Source organism: Cyprinus carpio, chromosome B15 (genome assembly GCF_018340385.1).
Source record: "Cyprinus carpio isolate SPL01 chromosome B15, ASM1834038v1, whole genome shotgun sequence".
Classification (NCBI taxonomy): Eukaryota; Metazoa; Chordata; class Actinopteri; order Cypriniformes; family Cyprinidae; genus Cyprinus; species Cyprinus carpio.
This window is the reverse complement of record NC_056611.1, coordinates 7147790-7164700: the sequence shown is the minus strand read 5'-3', so window position 1 is coordinate 7164700 and position 16911 is coordinate 7147790. Positions and strand designations below refer to the sequence as shown.

The following is a 16911-nucleotide window of genomic DNA, read 5'->3' as shown; positions in this document are numbered from 1 at the left end:
TGCAGCCTAAAAATCCTTTAACAGATTTGGATATTAGAAGTATATTAGTGTGTTATGTGTAAGCTAGGTTAAAGAGATGGGTCTTTAATCTAAATTTAAACTGCAAGAGTGTGTCTGCTTCCCGAACAATGTTAGGTAGGTTATTCCAGAGTTTAGGCGCTAAACAGGAGAAGGATCTGCCGCCCGCAGTTGACTTTGATATTCTAGGTATTATCAAGTTGCCAGAGTTTTGAGAATGCAGCGGACGTGGAGGACTATAATGTATTGACACAGAATTGACAGAGCAGCCATCAAGTCTTAGACAGCGTTCTAGGTTATTACATGCAGAGCTTTTAGGTCCTATAATCAGCACCTCTGTTTTTTCAGAATTTAGCAGTAAGAAATTACTCGTCATCCAGTTTTTTATATTGACTATGCATTCCGTTAGTTTTTCAAATTGGTATGTTTCGCCGGGCTGCGAAGAAATATAGAGCTGAGTATCATCAGCATAACAGTGAAAGCTAACACCGTGTTTCCTGATGATATCTCCAAAGGGTAACATGTAGAGCGTGAAGAGTAACAGCCCTAGTACTGAGCCTTGAGGTACTCCATACTGCACTTGTGATCGATATGATACCTCTTCATTCACTGCTATGAATTGATGGCGGTCATATAAGTACGATTTAAACATGCTAATGCACTTCCATTAATGCCAACAAAGTGTTCTAGTCTATGCAAAAGAATGGTGTCGAACGCAGCACTAAGATCCAATAGCACTAATAGAGAGATACAACCACGATCAGATGATAAGAGCAGGTCATTTGTAACTCTAAGGAGAGCAGTCTCAGTACTATGATACGGACTAAATCCTGACTGGAAATCCTCACAGATGCCATTTTTCTCTAAGAAGGAATATAATTGTGAGGATGCTACCTTTTCTAGTATCTTGGACAGAAAAGGGAGATTCGATATCGATCAGTAATTAACTAGTTCTTTGGGGTCAAGTTGTGATTTTTTGATGAGAGGCTTAATAACAGCCAGTTTGAAGGTTTTGGGGACATATCCAAATAACAATGAGGAATTAATAATAGTCAGAAGAGGATCTATGACTTCTGGAAGCACCTCTTTTAGGAGCTTAGATGGAATAGGGTCTAATATACATGTTGTTGGTTTAGATGATTTAACAAGTTTACACAATTCTTCCTCTCCTATTGTAGAGAATGAGTGGAACTGTTCTTCAGGGGATCTATAGTGCACTGTCTGATGTGACACTGTAGCTGACGGCTGCATGGTTGCAGTTTTATCTCTAATAGTATCGATTTTAGAAATAAAGTAGTTCATAAAATCATTACTGCTGTGATGTTGGGAAATGTCAACACTTGTTGATGCTTTATTTTTCATTAATTTAGCCACTGTATTGAATAAATACCTGGGGTTATGTTTGTTTTCTTCTAAAAGAGATGAAAAGTAATCAGATCTAGCAGTTTTTAATGCTTTTTCTGTAGAATAGGTTACTTTCCCTCCAAGCAATACGAAATACCTCTAGTTTTGTTTTCCTCCAGCTGTGCTCCATTTTGCGGGCTGCTCTCTTTAGGGTGCGAGTGTGCTCATTATACCACGGTGTCAGACTGTTTTCCTTAACCTTCCTTAATCGTAAAGGAACAACTGTATTTAAAATGCTAGAAAAGAGAGAGTCCATAGTTTCTGTTACATCATCAAGTTGTTCTGAGGTTTTGGATATGCTAAGGGATTGAGATACATCAGGAAGATTACTTACAAAGCAGTCTTTTGTGGTAGAGGTGATGGTTCTACCATACTTGTAACAAGAAGTAGAATTTACAGTTTTAGCTATATGAAGTTTGCACAAAACTAAATAATGATCTGAGATATCATCGCTTAGCTGCATAATTTCAACAACATCAACATCAATTCCATATGACAGTATTAAATCTAGAGTATGATTTCGACATTGAGTAGGTCCTGAGATGTGTTGTCTAACCCCAATAGAGTTCAAAATGTCTATAAATGCTGATCCCAATGCATCTTTTTCATTATCATCATGGATATTAAAATCACCAACAATTAAAACTTTATCTGCAGCCAGCACTAACTCGGATGTAAAATCAGCAAACTCTTTAATAAAGTCTGTATGGTGCCCTGGTGGCCTGAATACAGTAGCCAGTACAAACATCACAGGGGATTTATCATTAACATTTGTTTCTCTGGATAATGTTATATGAAGCATTACTTTAAACGAGTTATACTTGAAGCCTGCCCCCTGAGAAATCCTGAAAACATTGTTATAAATTGAAGCAACACCTCCCCCTTTACCTTTTGGATGTGGCTCATGTTTATAACAGTAATCTTGGGATGTAGACTTATTTAAAATAATGTAATCATCAGGTTTTAGCCAGGTTTCTGTCAAACAGAGTGCATCAAGATTATGATCAGTGATCATATTATTTACAAAAAGTGCTTTCGTAGAAAGGGACCTGATATTCAATAAGCCAAGCTTTATCATTTGTTTATCTGTATTGCATCTGTATATATTTGTTGAACCTCAATAAAATAGTTGCTCTTAAATTGGTTTGGACATTTTTTGTATTTTCTAGCTCGGGGAACAGACACAGTCTCTATAGTGTGATATCTAGGTTAAAGAGTCTCCATGTGCTGAGAATTCTGTGACTTGAGGTCACATGATAACAGCATGAGGAATGTAGTACATCCAGTTTACATTCATACCACACAGTCATTTTAAAAAAAAGTAACAACTCTGAGAGTATCAGAAGCAACCTCAGAAAAAGCTTTTATTTACGTTCAGCTGGCTCTCATTATTTGTCCCAATAGCACGAATGGTCTCAGTGCTTTTTACTGACACCAACCGGCAAGGATTCGTGGCTGCCACTTCAGAGAGGTAATACATACATCTCTTGGTCTGCAATAAAAGCAGCATACGCTGGTTTTCATTTTCATTCCTTTATGTGTAAAACATTTTCAATTAGCAAAAAATTGTGGGTTCAAATTTTGGATGGAGTTAAGGTGGTGGGTGCTTGTTTTGTTATTGTATGGTTTACTGCTGGCTGTTCAACAAATTGCTCCAATGGGGATAATAAACAACTTTATTAACCTTGACCCTGAGGTTGAGACTCCTTAAAATCACCATTTTAGGGGGATACGTTAATCCTAGGTTAATTTTAAGGTTAGATAGTAGTCACAGGTAACCTGTTGTAATGCAGTTGAAAGAATGTTGTTTCATAGAGACTCCACTTGATGGCAGCAAACCTGCAAAAGTATATGTACATCAGCAGTTATAACCTTATGCAGCTTCTAATCTCACAAGTGAGTAGTCTCGGGTTGCAAACAGTTTGGTCGTGACAGGAACTTTGCGGGTTCTTACTCTTTTACTGAACATTATTCAGTGAAAGGTTCTTTGTTAGGCTGAGATATTGACACTAGCTAGTTATTCAGGATGGCCCACAGCTACAGAAAGGTATTTGCATGGTGAGAGAGTGTTGCACAGGCATCGACTAATCTGATGACTATAAAAAGTGAATCATTGATTGGAAATGAAACTCACAGCAGCATAACATAAACCACATTTTTTTTTAAAAAGCAATCCCCTCCAACAGTTTTGGTTTTTAAAAATACTTTTAAAGTACAACACACATAGTCTGAATTTTGTTTCATGTCCGAGAAAACAAAATGGGAACCAAACAATTTTGACTTGCAAATGACTAAAAAATATAAACTAAAATATTATTACAGCTCACAGTGTAGTCCTGCAACTGTTTGTGTATTCTATAACATCTATCAGGTGTCACCACAAAATCACCCAACCACCTCACCCCCCGGCCACCTGTGTTTGCATTTTTGTCATATACACTGACACACAGAGAGAGAGAGAGAGAGAGAGAGAGATACATACAAAACCCAATTTCCTCTTTACATGTTACAGAAGGAACATATGAAGGAAGTGAATGAAAAAGACCAACTCTAGATCAAAGCACAGTGGACAGCTTGGCTACAAGTGAGGATTTCAAGTAAGTTAAACGTGATCAGCTAATTAGCTTTTAGCTCTTCTTTTCTTCTTTTCTTTTTTGTTAATTGCAATTAAGGTTCTATTATAAACTTTGCTGGGGCAGTTTGACAGGAGACTTTATAATTTGTTAATTGCATCTTGTATATATCATGCATTATTATTATTATTATTTTCATTTTTATAGTCCTCTCAGTGCTAAGGAACATGATAAAGTTTTAATGTAATATGCATAATTATCAAGAAATGACCTGTGCTTTATGGAGCACTTTGTGGTTACTTTGTTCTAAATTGAACTGAGTAATAGATTTTTTTTTCATCTCTCGGCTCTCTCTCTCTCTCTCTCTCTCTCGCTGATATGTACTTGTTCATACATTTAGTTGCTAATAAACAACCTTTTTTGAATGCTTGGCATTATATATAAAAATGTTTGCGTCACTATTGATACAGTGTGTCAGTATGATATCAGTAGGACTTGTGGTGCGGGAAAGAGCACCTTAAAGTGGCCTCTGTGAACAGACCTGACCTTTATTAAAGAGAGGCATTTTATCAGTCATTGAACTTGATAAATGTCACATTATGCAGCTCTCAGCACTGCAAGAGAACGACAGAGATCTGATTATGCAACACTATATAATGATATGACCCTGTGTGATGATTCGTCATTTTGATCTTTTTTGCTCAAAATATTTTAAGTGTTTTGCTGATTATGCTGCCATAGATGGGCAAATGGGGTCAGGTTAGTCCTAATCATCCCTGACTGAAAAGGGAATATCTTTCTTGTGGTTTATTACCCAAAATGAGGATGTGCTCTCTGACTTTCTGTTGCTTTATGTGATAATTTTACATGTAAATATAAAGTAACGGAAATCACAGCATATCAAAAGTCTGATGATTTTGTCAGATTATGAAGTAGTAGGTACATTTGTCTGTATTAAAACAAAGCTGTTTTTTACTTTTGAGAACATCTATTTTGAATTGTCAAATTACACCAGTCTGTACTAAGTTTGACTTGCTCGCACAGGATGCATCTATCACGTGCTATTTTTAAAATAGTTGGCTTTACATGCTTTATTTAGCTGTTCTGTTGCACACTGTATGAAGTTAAAAGAAGCTCAGTGCACCTGGTGTTCAGTTTGATTCTGCTACGTTCTATTCAGCTCTGAAGAACACATCCTGTGTGAATAGAGCTTTTTAGTTTTTAGCATATGCTTCCCTTTTGATTATTTTTTGAGAACCATTCTAACATTCTAGGAATTGCTTCCATTTTTGTAACCATAAATGAACAAGGAGATTTTTGCACAACGATCTAACAAGAACCTAGACAGAATGGCTGCATTTGAAATCACATACTACTGTATATAACATGAAAAACAGAATGTGAAAAGAGTAGTATGTCCAATTCACAGTATTCATAAAACAGTGTGTGAAAAGTTCCTGGATCACCTACTACTTGTCTGGGCTGCGTAAAAGCACCGTAAACCGAAGTTGATTGTAGCTCCATTGATGACAATGCTTCTATGATCAACATAGGCTTACGATTTTATGCTTTTGGGAAATGCAGACCTGAAGTGTACATCCAATGGACACTTTACCATCCCACGATGCCATGGGAGAGGATTCGTGAATGACAGTGAAGTGATACAAATGACAGACAACGTAACAAATGTAGTACGCCTGGCTCCAATTCATACTACGCACATTCATAAACATACTTTTTAACAGTCACAAAGTAATAAAGACCTGCCCAGAGAGTATTTCAGATGCAGACACCATTCTGTAAGGGTTATTGCAAGTTTTAACGAGAAGGTATACAGAACATTGCCTATATTCAACCATAAACTAATGGTTTGATATGTTTAATGTTTTAGAATCATTAGTCGTCTGTTACGACTATAGACATAATCCTGCACATAGCCTATAAATATTCTACATTCTATGAATGATGGAGTTACAGCATATTTTACTTTTTGAGCTTTGAGGATCAAGAAAATCCCATATACAACATATGGTGACTTTAACTACCCCGTCTTTCTTGTGCATTAATAGATGGAGTCCGCAGTTTCACAGATTCTTCGAACTGCAGTCCCACTAACTAGCTTCACCACTGCCCTGGATGACATCACAGGAACAAATACGACTGTCACAGAAACAAATGCTTCCTGTGAATTTTCAAAGATCCCCTCTCACCCTGCTTTCATATTTGCATACTCACTAGTGTTTCTCGTCAGTCTGGTGCTTAATTGCATCACGATGCGGGTTTATTTCTTTTCCAACCAGCGCGTTCAGTCCAGCGTCACAGTCTACATGAAGAACCTGGCCGCAGCTGACTTCTTCCTTTGCCTTTGTTTGCCTTTGCGCATTGCTAACTACACCAACAGTTCAGATATAATGCGCAATATTTACTGCAGCTTTGGAGCATCAGCATTCTATCTAAACATGTATGCAAGCATTCTATTTATGGACTTTATTGCTGCGAACAGGTATGCAACTCATGCAAGCACCTACTTAAGTTCACCTACTTTTCAAAAAACAAAAGAACATTGCTCTTTTTTTAATTAAGTAATTTGAATGTATTATGACATTATATTAATATTTTACTCTTACCTCAGGTACCTGAAGATTGTCCGGCCATTGGAGACTCATGCTCTGCAGACGGTTCGTACTGCTCGACACATTTCCATAGGAACATGGCTTTCCCTGTTAGCCATGTCTTCCGTCTACTTGATCCTCTTTCTCCTGACCTCTTGGGGTCATGTTCACAAGCCTGAGAAAAGCGGCTGCGAGGCCTTACACAGTCCCCAGCTCAGTCTGGTCTACAAAATCACTCACAGTGTGTCTATGGTGCTCTTCACATTTGTGCTGGTGTCTCTGATTGCTTTGTACTGGGGCACTTTGCAAAAGATCAGACAAGCTCAGTTGTCCACACAGTCCACATCCAGAAACCATAAATTCAGAAAATCGAAGCGTAACATGCTGGTGCTCGTGGTGGTTTTTTGTGTATGCTTTGTGCCCTACCATTTGGTTAGGCTGCCTTACGCATTCATCAAACCTCAGACGAAACTCTGCACGGCGCAGGCATTCTACGTCCTGAAGGAGCTGACTGTCCTGCTATCGGTGCTCAATGCTTGTCTGGATCCTCTTATATACTTTATTTTCTGCAAGGCCTTCAGAGCCCAGCTGGGCCTCAGGAGGATGTCAGATTCAATGAGAGACAGCGACGATAAAAGCCAGCAAAGACGAATGAGCAACATGTTGAGCTACATTGAAACAAAGGTATCAACATTACGACGTGAAAGTGTCATTTAACACAAAAATTCTCTTGAAGGATGACACTGTGCTACTAACAATGCAGATAAAGGCTTATTAAATCTAATGCCGTGTAATACATCAATTTATTAGGTTCCTTCCTGTTACTACATGCAACATTTTATTTTCACTTTCAGTTGATTACAGCATGAAGATGATATAGAGAATTGGTTTTGGGATATTTTATTTAACTGACTGTAAATGTGACCACTTCTACCTGACCATCCAACCAGAAACTGGAATTGGGGATGAGCTTTTTTTCAAGTGCAATATAATTAGCATACTAATAGACAACACACACACACACACACACACACACACACACACACACACACATATATATATATATATATATATATATATATATATATATATATATATATATAGTTAATTGTCTGTGTATAGGCAAATGTAGAATCAATCTATAATCTACTACTCTGTATATACTGTTCAAAAGTTTGAAGTCAGTAAGAAAAGTTTTTTGAAAGAAATGTATTTTATTCAGCAAAGATGCATTCAATTGTTCGAAAGAGTAAAGACATGTATAATGTTACAGAATATTGATGTTTCAAATAAATGCTATTCATTAGAACTTTCTATTCAACAAAGAATCATGAAAATAATGTGTACCACAGTTTCCACATGGTTTCAAACCATATAATAGTAAAAAAAAAAGACTTGAGTAATCATGCTGAACATTCCGCTTTGCATAACAGGAACAAATGACATAAAATTTCTATTTTGCATATTTCTATAAATGTACAGTATATTTTGTATTCTTATTGTTTACTGATCATATGTGTGTGTGTGTATATATATATATATATATTATATATATATATATATAAAGTGATATGAAAGAATGATGATTTTTGGACATGTTTTTAGTTTGCTATGGAAACAATACAGCATTTAAAATTAAAAATGGCAAAATAAAATATTAAAATTGTCTTTTTAGCTTAAAAATATGTTTTATTGTTGTTTACTTTAATGCTTTATAGCTATTTTATTTTGAAAAGGAATTGTGCATTAATTTTGTAAACAATGAAGCAAACATGAAAAAAAAAAAAACACTTTGAAATTACTTCTCTGTTTGTTATTTAAATGGCTTGCATTATCTGACTTGGTAAACCTTATATGATTTGATATATCTTATGGTAGAATTATGTTGACAACATGCTGTATCTGCAGGCCAAATGATTTGTCTAGGTAATACTGTGCCAAACTGCAGCTGCAAAACATAAATATTACTGGATTCCCTGTTTGGTGGGTATGCATTGTTTTGTTTTGGTTTTTGAATGATTTTACTGAGTTACAGAAACTCGATTCGATGACGTGCCTGAAAGCATGGACGCCGTTAAATGACACTAACAGTGCAACTTATGTTTAACACATCGAGTGGAAAGTCAAAACCAACCTGTTGTCTTTCAAACCAGGAACTTAAAGCGCAGAGAGCGCATGCAAATGAGAGCCATAGACTAGTGGTTTGTGGTCGTCTACAGACACAGAATTTGGAAAGTTCACGTTTCCGCTGCGTCATTTCACTTCATTGTAGGTGTGGTAAATGCTTTCTTTCATTGGCTAATATAATTGAGACCAAACCCCAAGTAAAACGGAAACTGGATTTGTAACGCAGTTGAACCAGTGAAGAAACAAGTATCTCAGTAGCTGTATAGATCATTCAACAAGAACAATATACAGCCAGAGAGCAGAATCGCATTACTCCAGCATCTGATCTGATGTCTGCTGGAGAAGCCAGTCTGGTCATGTGGTAAGTTATCAAAATCTAATTCTGATACGAGGCATCATGCATCTGTTACTTCATGTCAGTTTATTAATCTGATATGTCCTCGATGTGTATTTACTTCCTGAAGAGACAGATGTGGGAACAATGTGCATGATGTTAGTGAGCAATGAAGGATAATTGAGGATTATTAAAAAGTGAAATAGAACAGTTTAAATGTAAAAAGAATTTAAAAAAATAAATAGACACCTTTCTAACTTCCGCCTGTATTTTATTGTCCATTAATGTAAATGAGTTTCCTTTTTCAGCACATTAGATGACCACAATTTGACTCACTTCCCTTTAGCGCATATTCAATGTTACCCTTAGCACCATTGGCAAAATATGCTAACAAAGGCCATTTTTTGGTTAAAACAGTACATAAAATTGTCTAGTATAAATTCAAGATGAAATGATGAGTGTTGAGCAAAAGACCTGAAATCCACTGCTCCACAAGATCCAAACAGATTGTATTGCAGTTGTGGATTACTTTGAGAAAGATACAAAGTTATGCTTTTAATTGACATTTTTGTCCTGAAATCAAAATGTCGAAATGGGAACCCAATTTAAACACTCCTTTTATGGACACTGAGGACAAGATGGTGACTGTCATTTGATCTAAACGTATTGGTAACACTTTACAATAAGGTCCTATTAGTTAATGCATTTACTAACATTAGTTAATAATTTGTAATACATTAGTCAGGCATACAGTATTTATTCATTAAACATTTGTTATTCATTAAACTTCAGTAAATGAAAATACAACTATTCATTGTCAGTTCAAAGCCATTAAATAACATTAACAAATATAACTTTTGATTTTAATAATGTATTTGTAAATAATAATAATAATAACAATAATGCATTGAATCAAGATTAAGATTTTAAAAAAATATGCTTTAGGATTTTTAGTTCTATGTAAATACTAATGTAGTTAACTAATGTTAATAATTATGACCTTATTTTAAAGTGTTACTAGCTTATCTATCATGGAAGAAACTGTATTTAATATTAAAAGACAATGTCTTTCCAACTAAACATTAATAGTGCTGTGATCCAGAGAAAATATCAAGAAACTGAGATAATGTGATTAAACTGATGCTTTGATAGCAGTTGCCTTGATGCACATTGTTGCCATCACATCTAAACCAGCTTCAGCATGTGCATACATTCATATAAACAGTTCATATATTATTGTGAAACACTTTTTTTTTTTTTCCAGGATTGCTGCATAAAATTTTCTATTTGATGCTGATATGTGACATCCTTATGCGAGCAAACAGGAAAATGCGTTCGCGTGCTTAAACAGGGGATTTACCACTTCCTCTACTGATACCTTTTACTTTCTGGTGAAGTGAAAGACGGAATTGTGTTCACATCAGCTTTGATTATTCTCGGTGGTCTGACAAGACTTAAAAGGTATAGTTACGGGAAGAAAAGGGGAAGTAAAACATACTTATTCGATAATCTTGATTTTAATCAGATTTTACTGTGAGTCTACACAGTCCAGATCCAAACATGGAGAGTTCGAACGCCAGTATCTGTGTGGTCAACGACAACATGGTGCCCTTTGCCACAGTCTACATCCTCATCTTCCTGATTGGAATGACTGCCAGCCTGGTGGCGCTGTGGGCCTTCATAACCAGCCGAAGTGCTAAAAAGTGCATTAATGTTTACCTCATCAATCTTCTGACGTCCGACTTCCTCCTCATGTTGGCGTTACCTGTCAAGATTGCCAAAGACTTGGGCAATGATTCTCTGAGTTTGACCATCTTTCTTTGCCGAGTGAGTTCGCCACTCATCTACATCAACATGTATGCGTCTATCATTTTTCTAGCTTTTGTCAGCGTGCAGCGCTACCTCCAGATCACCCGCAGCTCCAAACTGCTGCGATTGCAGGAAGTAGGCTTTGCGGTGCTGATGTCTTCGGTGGTCTGGTTCCTTGTGCTCTTCATCAACGTGCCCAACATGGCCATTCCTATGAAAGAAAACGTTGAAGACAAAGTTGGCCTAACGTGTTCAGACTTAAAAGATGATTTGGGCAAGCACTGGCACGCTTTGTCTGTGTTTCTGGGCATGGCCATCTTCTTCAACTCCTCAGTAGCGGTGCTGTTGTCCAATGGCCTGGTCTTGAAGCGGCTCTGGGGTCGGCGTGAATCTGACACTGAGGAACAGGCTAGTGCCCGACACGCCTTCATTAACATCGCACTGGTGACCTTGGCATACGTGGTGTGCTTTGTGCCGTACCATGCTGTGCGTATGCCGTACACGTTTACGCAGATAGAGGTCATCATCACCGAATGCAGATTACGGAAGAATCTGTTCCTGGCTAAAGAGTCGACTCTGCTTCTCGCCATCCTGCACCTGTGCTTCGATCCAGTGCTGTACTTTGTCATCTGCCGTGCATTCAGGCATCAGATCACGAAGGCCTTCTCAAAGAGAGGCAGCGTTCCGACCACAGACACAGAGTGAAAATTCAACCGGAGGAGAGTTATGGACCAAGTACTATTGCCATCATTTGCTGAATGTCAATTCAGTGTAAAGAAAGAGTTTCTTAAAGAACTGTGGATTAGTAATGTAGCGAAAGCCAGAAGACTGAAGCCTGTGGAAAAAGATGCACAAAGACCTATGGCAAAAGAAACTAACAAAAAAAGTCAGCTGTGGCAATACTAGTTGATAAGAATTTTGGGGCAAAATACAGTATGTACTGTATATATGTAAACATAACTAAATCTACAGAAAATGTACTGTACAATGATGCTCAGAGGTGTTTAATTGTACTTATATACAAAAAAAGACCAAGAGCCAGGACCAAGAGCCACCTCAAGCATGCAATTTAATTTGTTTTAGTTGTAGTTATTTTTCATTCAGTGGAGAATTGTGTGTATAAGTTGTATTCCATATCCCAAATTCATATTAAAAATCAATAAATAGACCTTTATAAAATAGAATATAAATAGAAATATAAAATATAAATAGAAGTCGTCATAGCTGGGTAAACTTCCAGAGGAATGAATGGGAGAGTACCACAAATATTTTATTTTAAATTAAAACCTTTTTTTTTTTTTTTTTTGCATTCCCACTTGCTCAAATAGCAAAAGAAACTCCAAGATAGTTTTTTTCCAAATGTTCAAGAAAGGGGAAAAATAGAGAGAGACTGATAACAACAGTCAGAAGTGAGAAAAAATTTACCATCCCTCCCATGCTGCATTAGAAACAGCCTTGCATTAGTTAACTTTTTTTTTTTTTTTTTGTAATTTGATGCAGAGGTGATATAATACCAAGATATAATATTTTGATTGTTTTTTCATCTAAATATAAAAAAACTTTGGAGTATTTAAGATGCTGATGGCCATTGAAACGGGTGTATTAAGTATGGCTCTATCCGAAATCGCTCCCTATACCCTTATTCACTATTCCCTACATTAGGTCACTAATTCAGTTCACTTGCAGGAATGAATGAAAACACGTGAGTGAATCTGGACACTGAGGGCACCGGAAGGACTGATGCTTTTTCATAGTTTGTGCTTGCAGTATAATATTCATTTGAAACTGGCAAACTGGCCTCTCCAATGGTAAGATTAAAGAATTTATGATATCATAAATTGTATTCCAAGTTAAATGTATAGGTTAAAAAATAATAGTTTAAAAAAATAATAATTATTGAATTTATTCCTGCTTTGTATTACTCTGTTTTATGCCGTGGACGGGTGCTTAGTTTCATCTGTGGGTGTCATCATCTGGTGAGGTGTGCGACTCTTACAGTGCATTATGGATATTCTCTAGCCTGTCACCTCAAATATATAGTGTCCTATTTAAGGGTATGGGGCAATTTATGTTTCTCAAATTATAAGGGTTGATTATAAAGAAATGTTTTTATTTTAACTATTTTATTTTTTAATAAATCATTGTTACCACATGTAATAATGTCTTATTTCTTTCCTGAGTATCTCTTATCTCTTTTTGATTAATGACATTTTGCATTGAAGTTTACATAATTTTTGCTCTGATATGACATGCTGTGTGTCAGAAAAGTCAAAACCGGCATGACTATTATTTACTTGGGATATTATTTCATATTCATATATTTAGCTAGCCCGCTATTATACCACACATAATAAACTGTAACCCTATTAAATGCAGCCAGAGATGTTGATATAGTAACCAATCCGATGTAAGTTCACATCTTGCCTGGAGCGAGATTCAACCCGGTTGCTTGGAGACGGAGGACGGTGAACACACTTGGCGTGGCTCTATCCAGAGAAGACATTGGGATCCAACTTTACTCGGCCAACATGTGGTATCTAGCATCAGGGATCATTTTATAGCATTCGTGTTTTTAGACTTTAAGGGCAAATCGACAATAGCACAATGTCCTTTTCCATGTTGGATTACAGGAAGATCGCCGTTGCACGTCACTGATTACTGTGGGTGCGCTCTGGCAAACATAATGCCTAGCTGTCAAAAGAAAATGATATTCTCTGTCGCTGGCATGCTTTGCTTCGGTTGTGTTCTAGTCGTGGCGGCCATGATGGGGACGCAGTTTTGGGTTCAAGCAGCGGTTCTGTGCAAGATGGGCGTACAGATCGTCAACGCGTCCGGAGTGTATCAACCCGTTAAATTCAATTTTTTTTTTCCCAGGTACATGAAAATATCCAAATGATGAATCAACCCTTTGAAATAATCAGTAGCTTTTTTTCTCTCTTTTTGGAAAAGTGTGTAAAAGAAAAAAAAAGTGTTTTATGGTCGACCGGTGGGATAATGTGTGTACTGAATTAACAGTTATGCAGTCATAACATTTTTTATATATCTTAGCTATATTAAACAGTTTGATCACATTCTAGGCTTTATTCCATATTTGCAGGAAGTGCGCTAAAACATCAGTCAGTACATTTTTTTTTAGAGCTTTATAAATGAAAACCTTTTCACTATTGTGGCTGGTAGGATTAAATGGGTTAAGACAGTGCAACCAAAAATGAAAACGTTGTCACCATTTATTCACCCTCATGCTGTTCCAAACCTGTATGAGTTTTTCTTCTGCTGAACATAAAAGAAGATATTTAGAATGTTGGGAACCAAACAGTTTCTAGTAGGCTAACCATTTACGTCCATAGTATTTTTTCCCCTGCTATGGAAGTCAATGGCTACCAGCAATTGTTTGGTTACCAACATTAATCTAAATAACTTATTTTCTTTCTTTTCTTTTTTAATTTTTTTTTTTTTTAATTAAATAAACACTTTAGGGGGTAAAGGAGGTGTCCATTATAGGGACAAAATATTGCACCCCTAAAGATACCATTTTATATATATATATATATATATATATATATATATATATATATATATATATATATATATCTGTCAGTGAAAAAAAGAAACTGACAGGTTTGGAATGAAAAAAAGGGTGAATAAAAAAGAATGACAGAATCCTCATTTTTGGATGAACTATGCTTTTCAAGAAAAGAACAGTACAAGTGTTTAAAAGCACACCAGAAATATAAATAGTCTTGTTATTTAGACCACCACAGAAATGCAATATAAGGAAATGGTAATACTGTAGTACATGTGCATGTACAGCACCTCTAAAAGTCTTTGGACACTTGACCACTTAAATAGTAGGCCTACCCTTGTTGCATGATAATAAATAACAATCATAACAATTTACAAATTAATTTTATTAAGGCATAAAACAATAGATAAGCTGTACAAAATGAAGAAAGTATTTTGATCTTTGTGGTCACAAATAGTGGAACCTATCAGTTAATGTACTGAGCACATGTGTGAACTTGAAGGGAAGTGACTTCAAATCACTTTGAAAGCAGTTGGTTAAAGGTCACTGCAACAACTGCTCAGAAAAGTCAAGTTAGTGATCAGAAAAGCTCTTGCATCATTCCTTTGAATGTGTCATGTGTGCTTTGTATCAACCCGTTTAATTAAAAAAAAATTTCCCAGGTACATGAAAATATCCAAATGATGAGTCAACCCTTTGAAATAATCAGTAACTTTTTTTTCTTTCTTTTTGGAAAAGTGTGTAAAAGAAAAAAAAAAGTGTTTTATGGTCGACCGGTGGGATAATGTATGTACTGAATTAACAGTTCTGCAGTCATAAAAATTATTTTATATCTTAGCTATTTTAAACAGTTTGATCACATTCTAGGCTTACTGTTTTGCATAAAAAAACCTTATATAACATTGATAGGAATGCTGAGATAAAAGACCAAAAAATACAACCATCAGCATATATCAAAATTGTTACTTTTTTGTAACATACATCATAAAATCTTTATATTATTGCTACCAGTATTACCACATCAATATTGTCCATTTTTTGTTACATTAGAACTTTTAATTTAGTGCATTATTTTGTCATTGGCACTTTTTTTAACAACTGCAATTGGATTTATATTGTATACCTAAATCCATTGTGACCACTATTGAGACCAGTAACATGTTTACTCATTCTATGACCACACTCAACAAAACTGAATATATGTGAATTCATATATAAATACTAGACATCTTGAAGATAATGTGCGCCAAAAATCATTGTCATATCTTTGTTAACATATTACTAGCCTTTCGGTTTGGAGCTTTGATGCAGCCATCATCTTCTCAAGGTGCAAACAGCAAATAAACTGCTCTGGTCATGTGACAATTTGCACTAACCATGTGAAACTGCACATATTTAATTGAGACCCTTTATTTATTTATTCCATATTTGCAGGAAGTGCGCTAAAACATCAGTCAGTACATTTTTTTTAGAGCTTTATAAATGAAAACCTTTTCACTATTGTAGCTGGTAGGATTAAATGGGTTAAGACAGTGCAACCAAAAATGAAAACATTGTCACCATTTATTCACCCTCATGCTGTTCCAAACCTGTATGAGTTTTTCTTCTGCTGAACATAAAAGAAGATATTTATAATGTTGGGAACCAAACAGTTTCTAGTAGGCTAACCATTTACGTCCATAGTATTTTTTCCCCTGCTATGGAAGTCAATGGCTACGAGCAACTGTTTGGTTACCAACATTAATCTAAATAACTTATTTTCTTTCTTTTCTTTTTTTAATTTTTTTTTTCTAATTAAATGAACACTTTAGGGGGTAAAGGAGGTGTCCATTATAGGGACAAAATATTGCACCCCTAAACATACCATTTATATATATATATCTGTCAGTGAAAAAAAGAAACTGACAGGTTTGGAATAAAAAAGGGTGAATAAAAAAGAATGACAGAATCCTCATTTTTGGATGAACTATGCTTTCAAGAAAAGAACAGTACAAGTGTTTAAAAGCACACCAGAAATATAAATAGTCTTGTTATTTAGACCACACAGAAATGCAATATAAGGAAATGGTAATACTGTAGTACATGTGCATGTACAGCACCTCTAAAAGTCTTTGGACACTTGACCACTTAAATAGTAGGCCTACCCTTGTTGCATGATAATAAATAACAATCATAATTTACAAATTTATTTTATTAAGGCATAAAACAATAGATAAGCTGTACAAAATGAAGAAAGTATTTTGATCTTTGTGGTCGCAAATAGTGGAACCTATCAGTTAATGTATTGAGCACATGTGTGAACTTGAAGGGAAGTGACTTCAAATCACTTTGAAAGCAGTTGGTTAAAGGTCACTGCAACAACTGCTCAGAAAAGTCAAGTTAGTGATCAGAAAAGCTCTTGCATCATTCCTTTGTATGTGTCATGTGTGATTTGTGATTTTGTATCTAATGCAGTGACTTTTTTATATTGATACTTAATGTTATTATAAGGCATAGTGCATGAGTCAAAAT

The 16911-nt window shown here is 35.8% G+C and overlaps 2 protein-coding genes across 3 annotated transcripts; both read left to right on the top strand.

Annotated features, from left to right (window-relative positions):
• Positions 1–2755: 2755 nt before the first annotated feature.
• On the top strand, positions 2756–7654 carry LOC109060051 (P2Y purinoceptor 14-like). The gene is made up of 4 exons (XM_042739037.1): positions 2756–2893; positions 3935–4019; positions 6065–6498; positions 6628–7654. Exons 3-4 carry the CDS (start codon positions 6065–6067, stop codon positions 7322–7324), a joined length of 1131 nt encoding a protein of 376 aa, XP_042594971.1. The 5' UTR covers positions 2756–2893; positions 3935–4019; the 3' UTR covers positions 7325–7654.
• Positions 7655–8882: 1228 nt separating this feature from the next.
• LOC109060050 (probable G-protein coupled receptor 171) lies at positions 8883–12261 on the top strand. Of its 2 annotated transcripts, XM_019077201.2 has the most exons (3): positions 8883–9095; positions 10333–10529; positions 10616–12261. In XM_019077201.2, exon 3 carries the CDS (start codon positions 10629–10631, stop codon positions 11580–11582), a length of 954 nt encoding a protein of 317 aa, XP_018932746.1. In that variant the 5' UTR covers positions 8883–9095; positions 10333–10529; positions 10616–10628; the 3' UTR covers positions 11583–12261. The 2 variants fall into 2 exon arrangements, with proteins under 2 accessions (XP_018932746.1, XP_018932745.1); XM_019077200.2 differs by having other exon boundaries at positions 10333–12261.
• The last annotated feature ends 4650 nt before the right edge of the window (positions 12262–16911 follow it).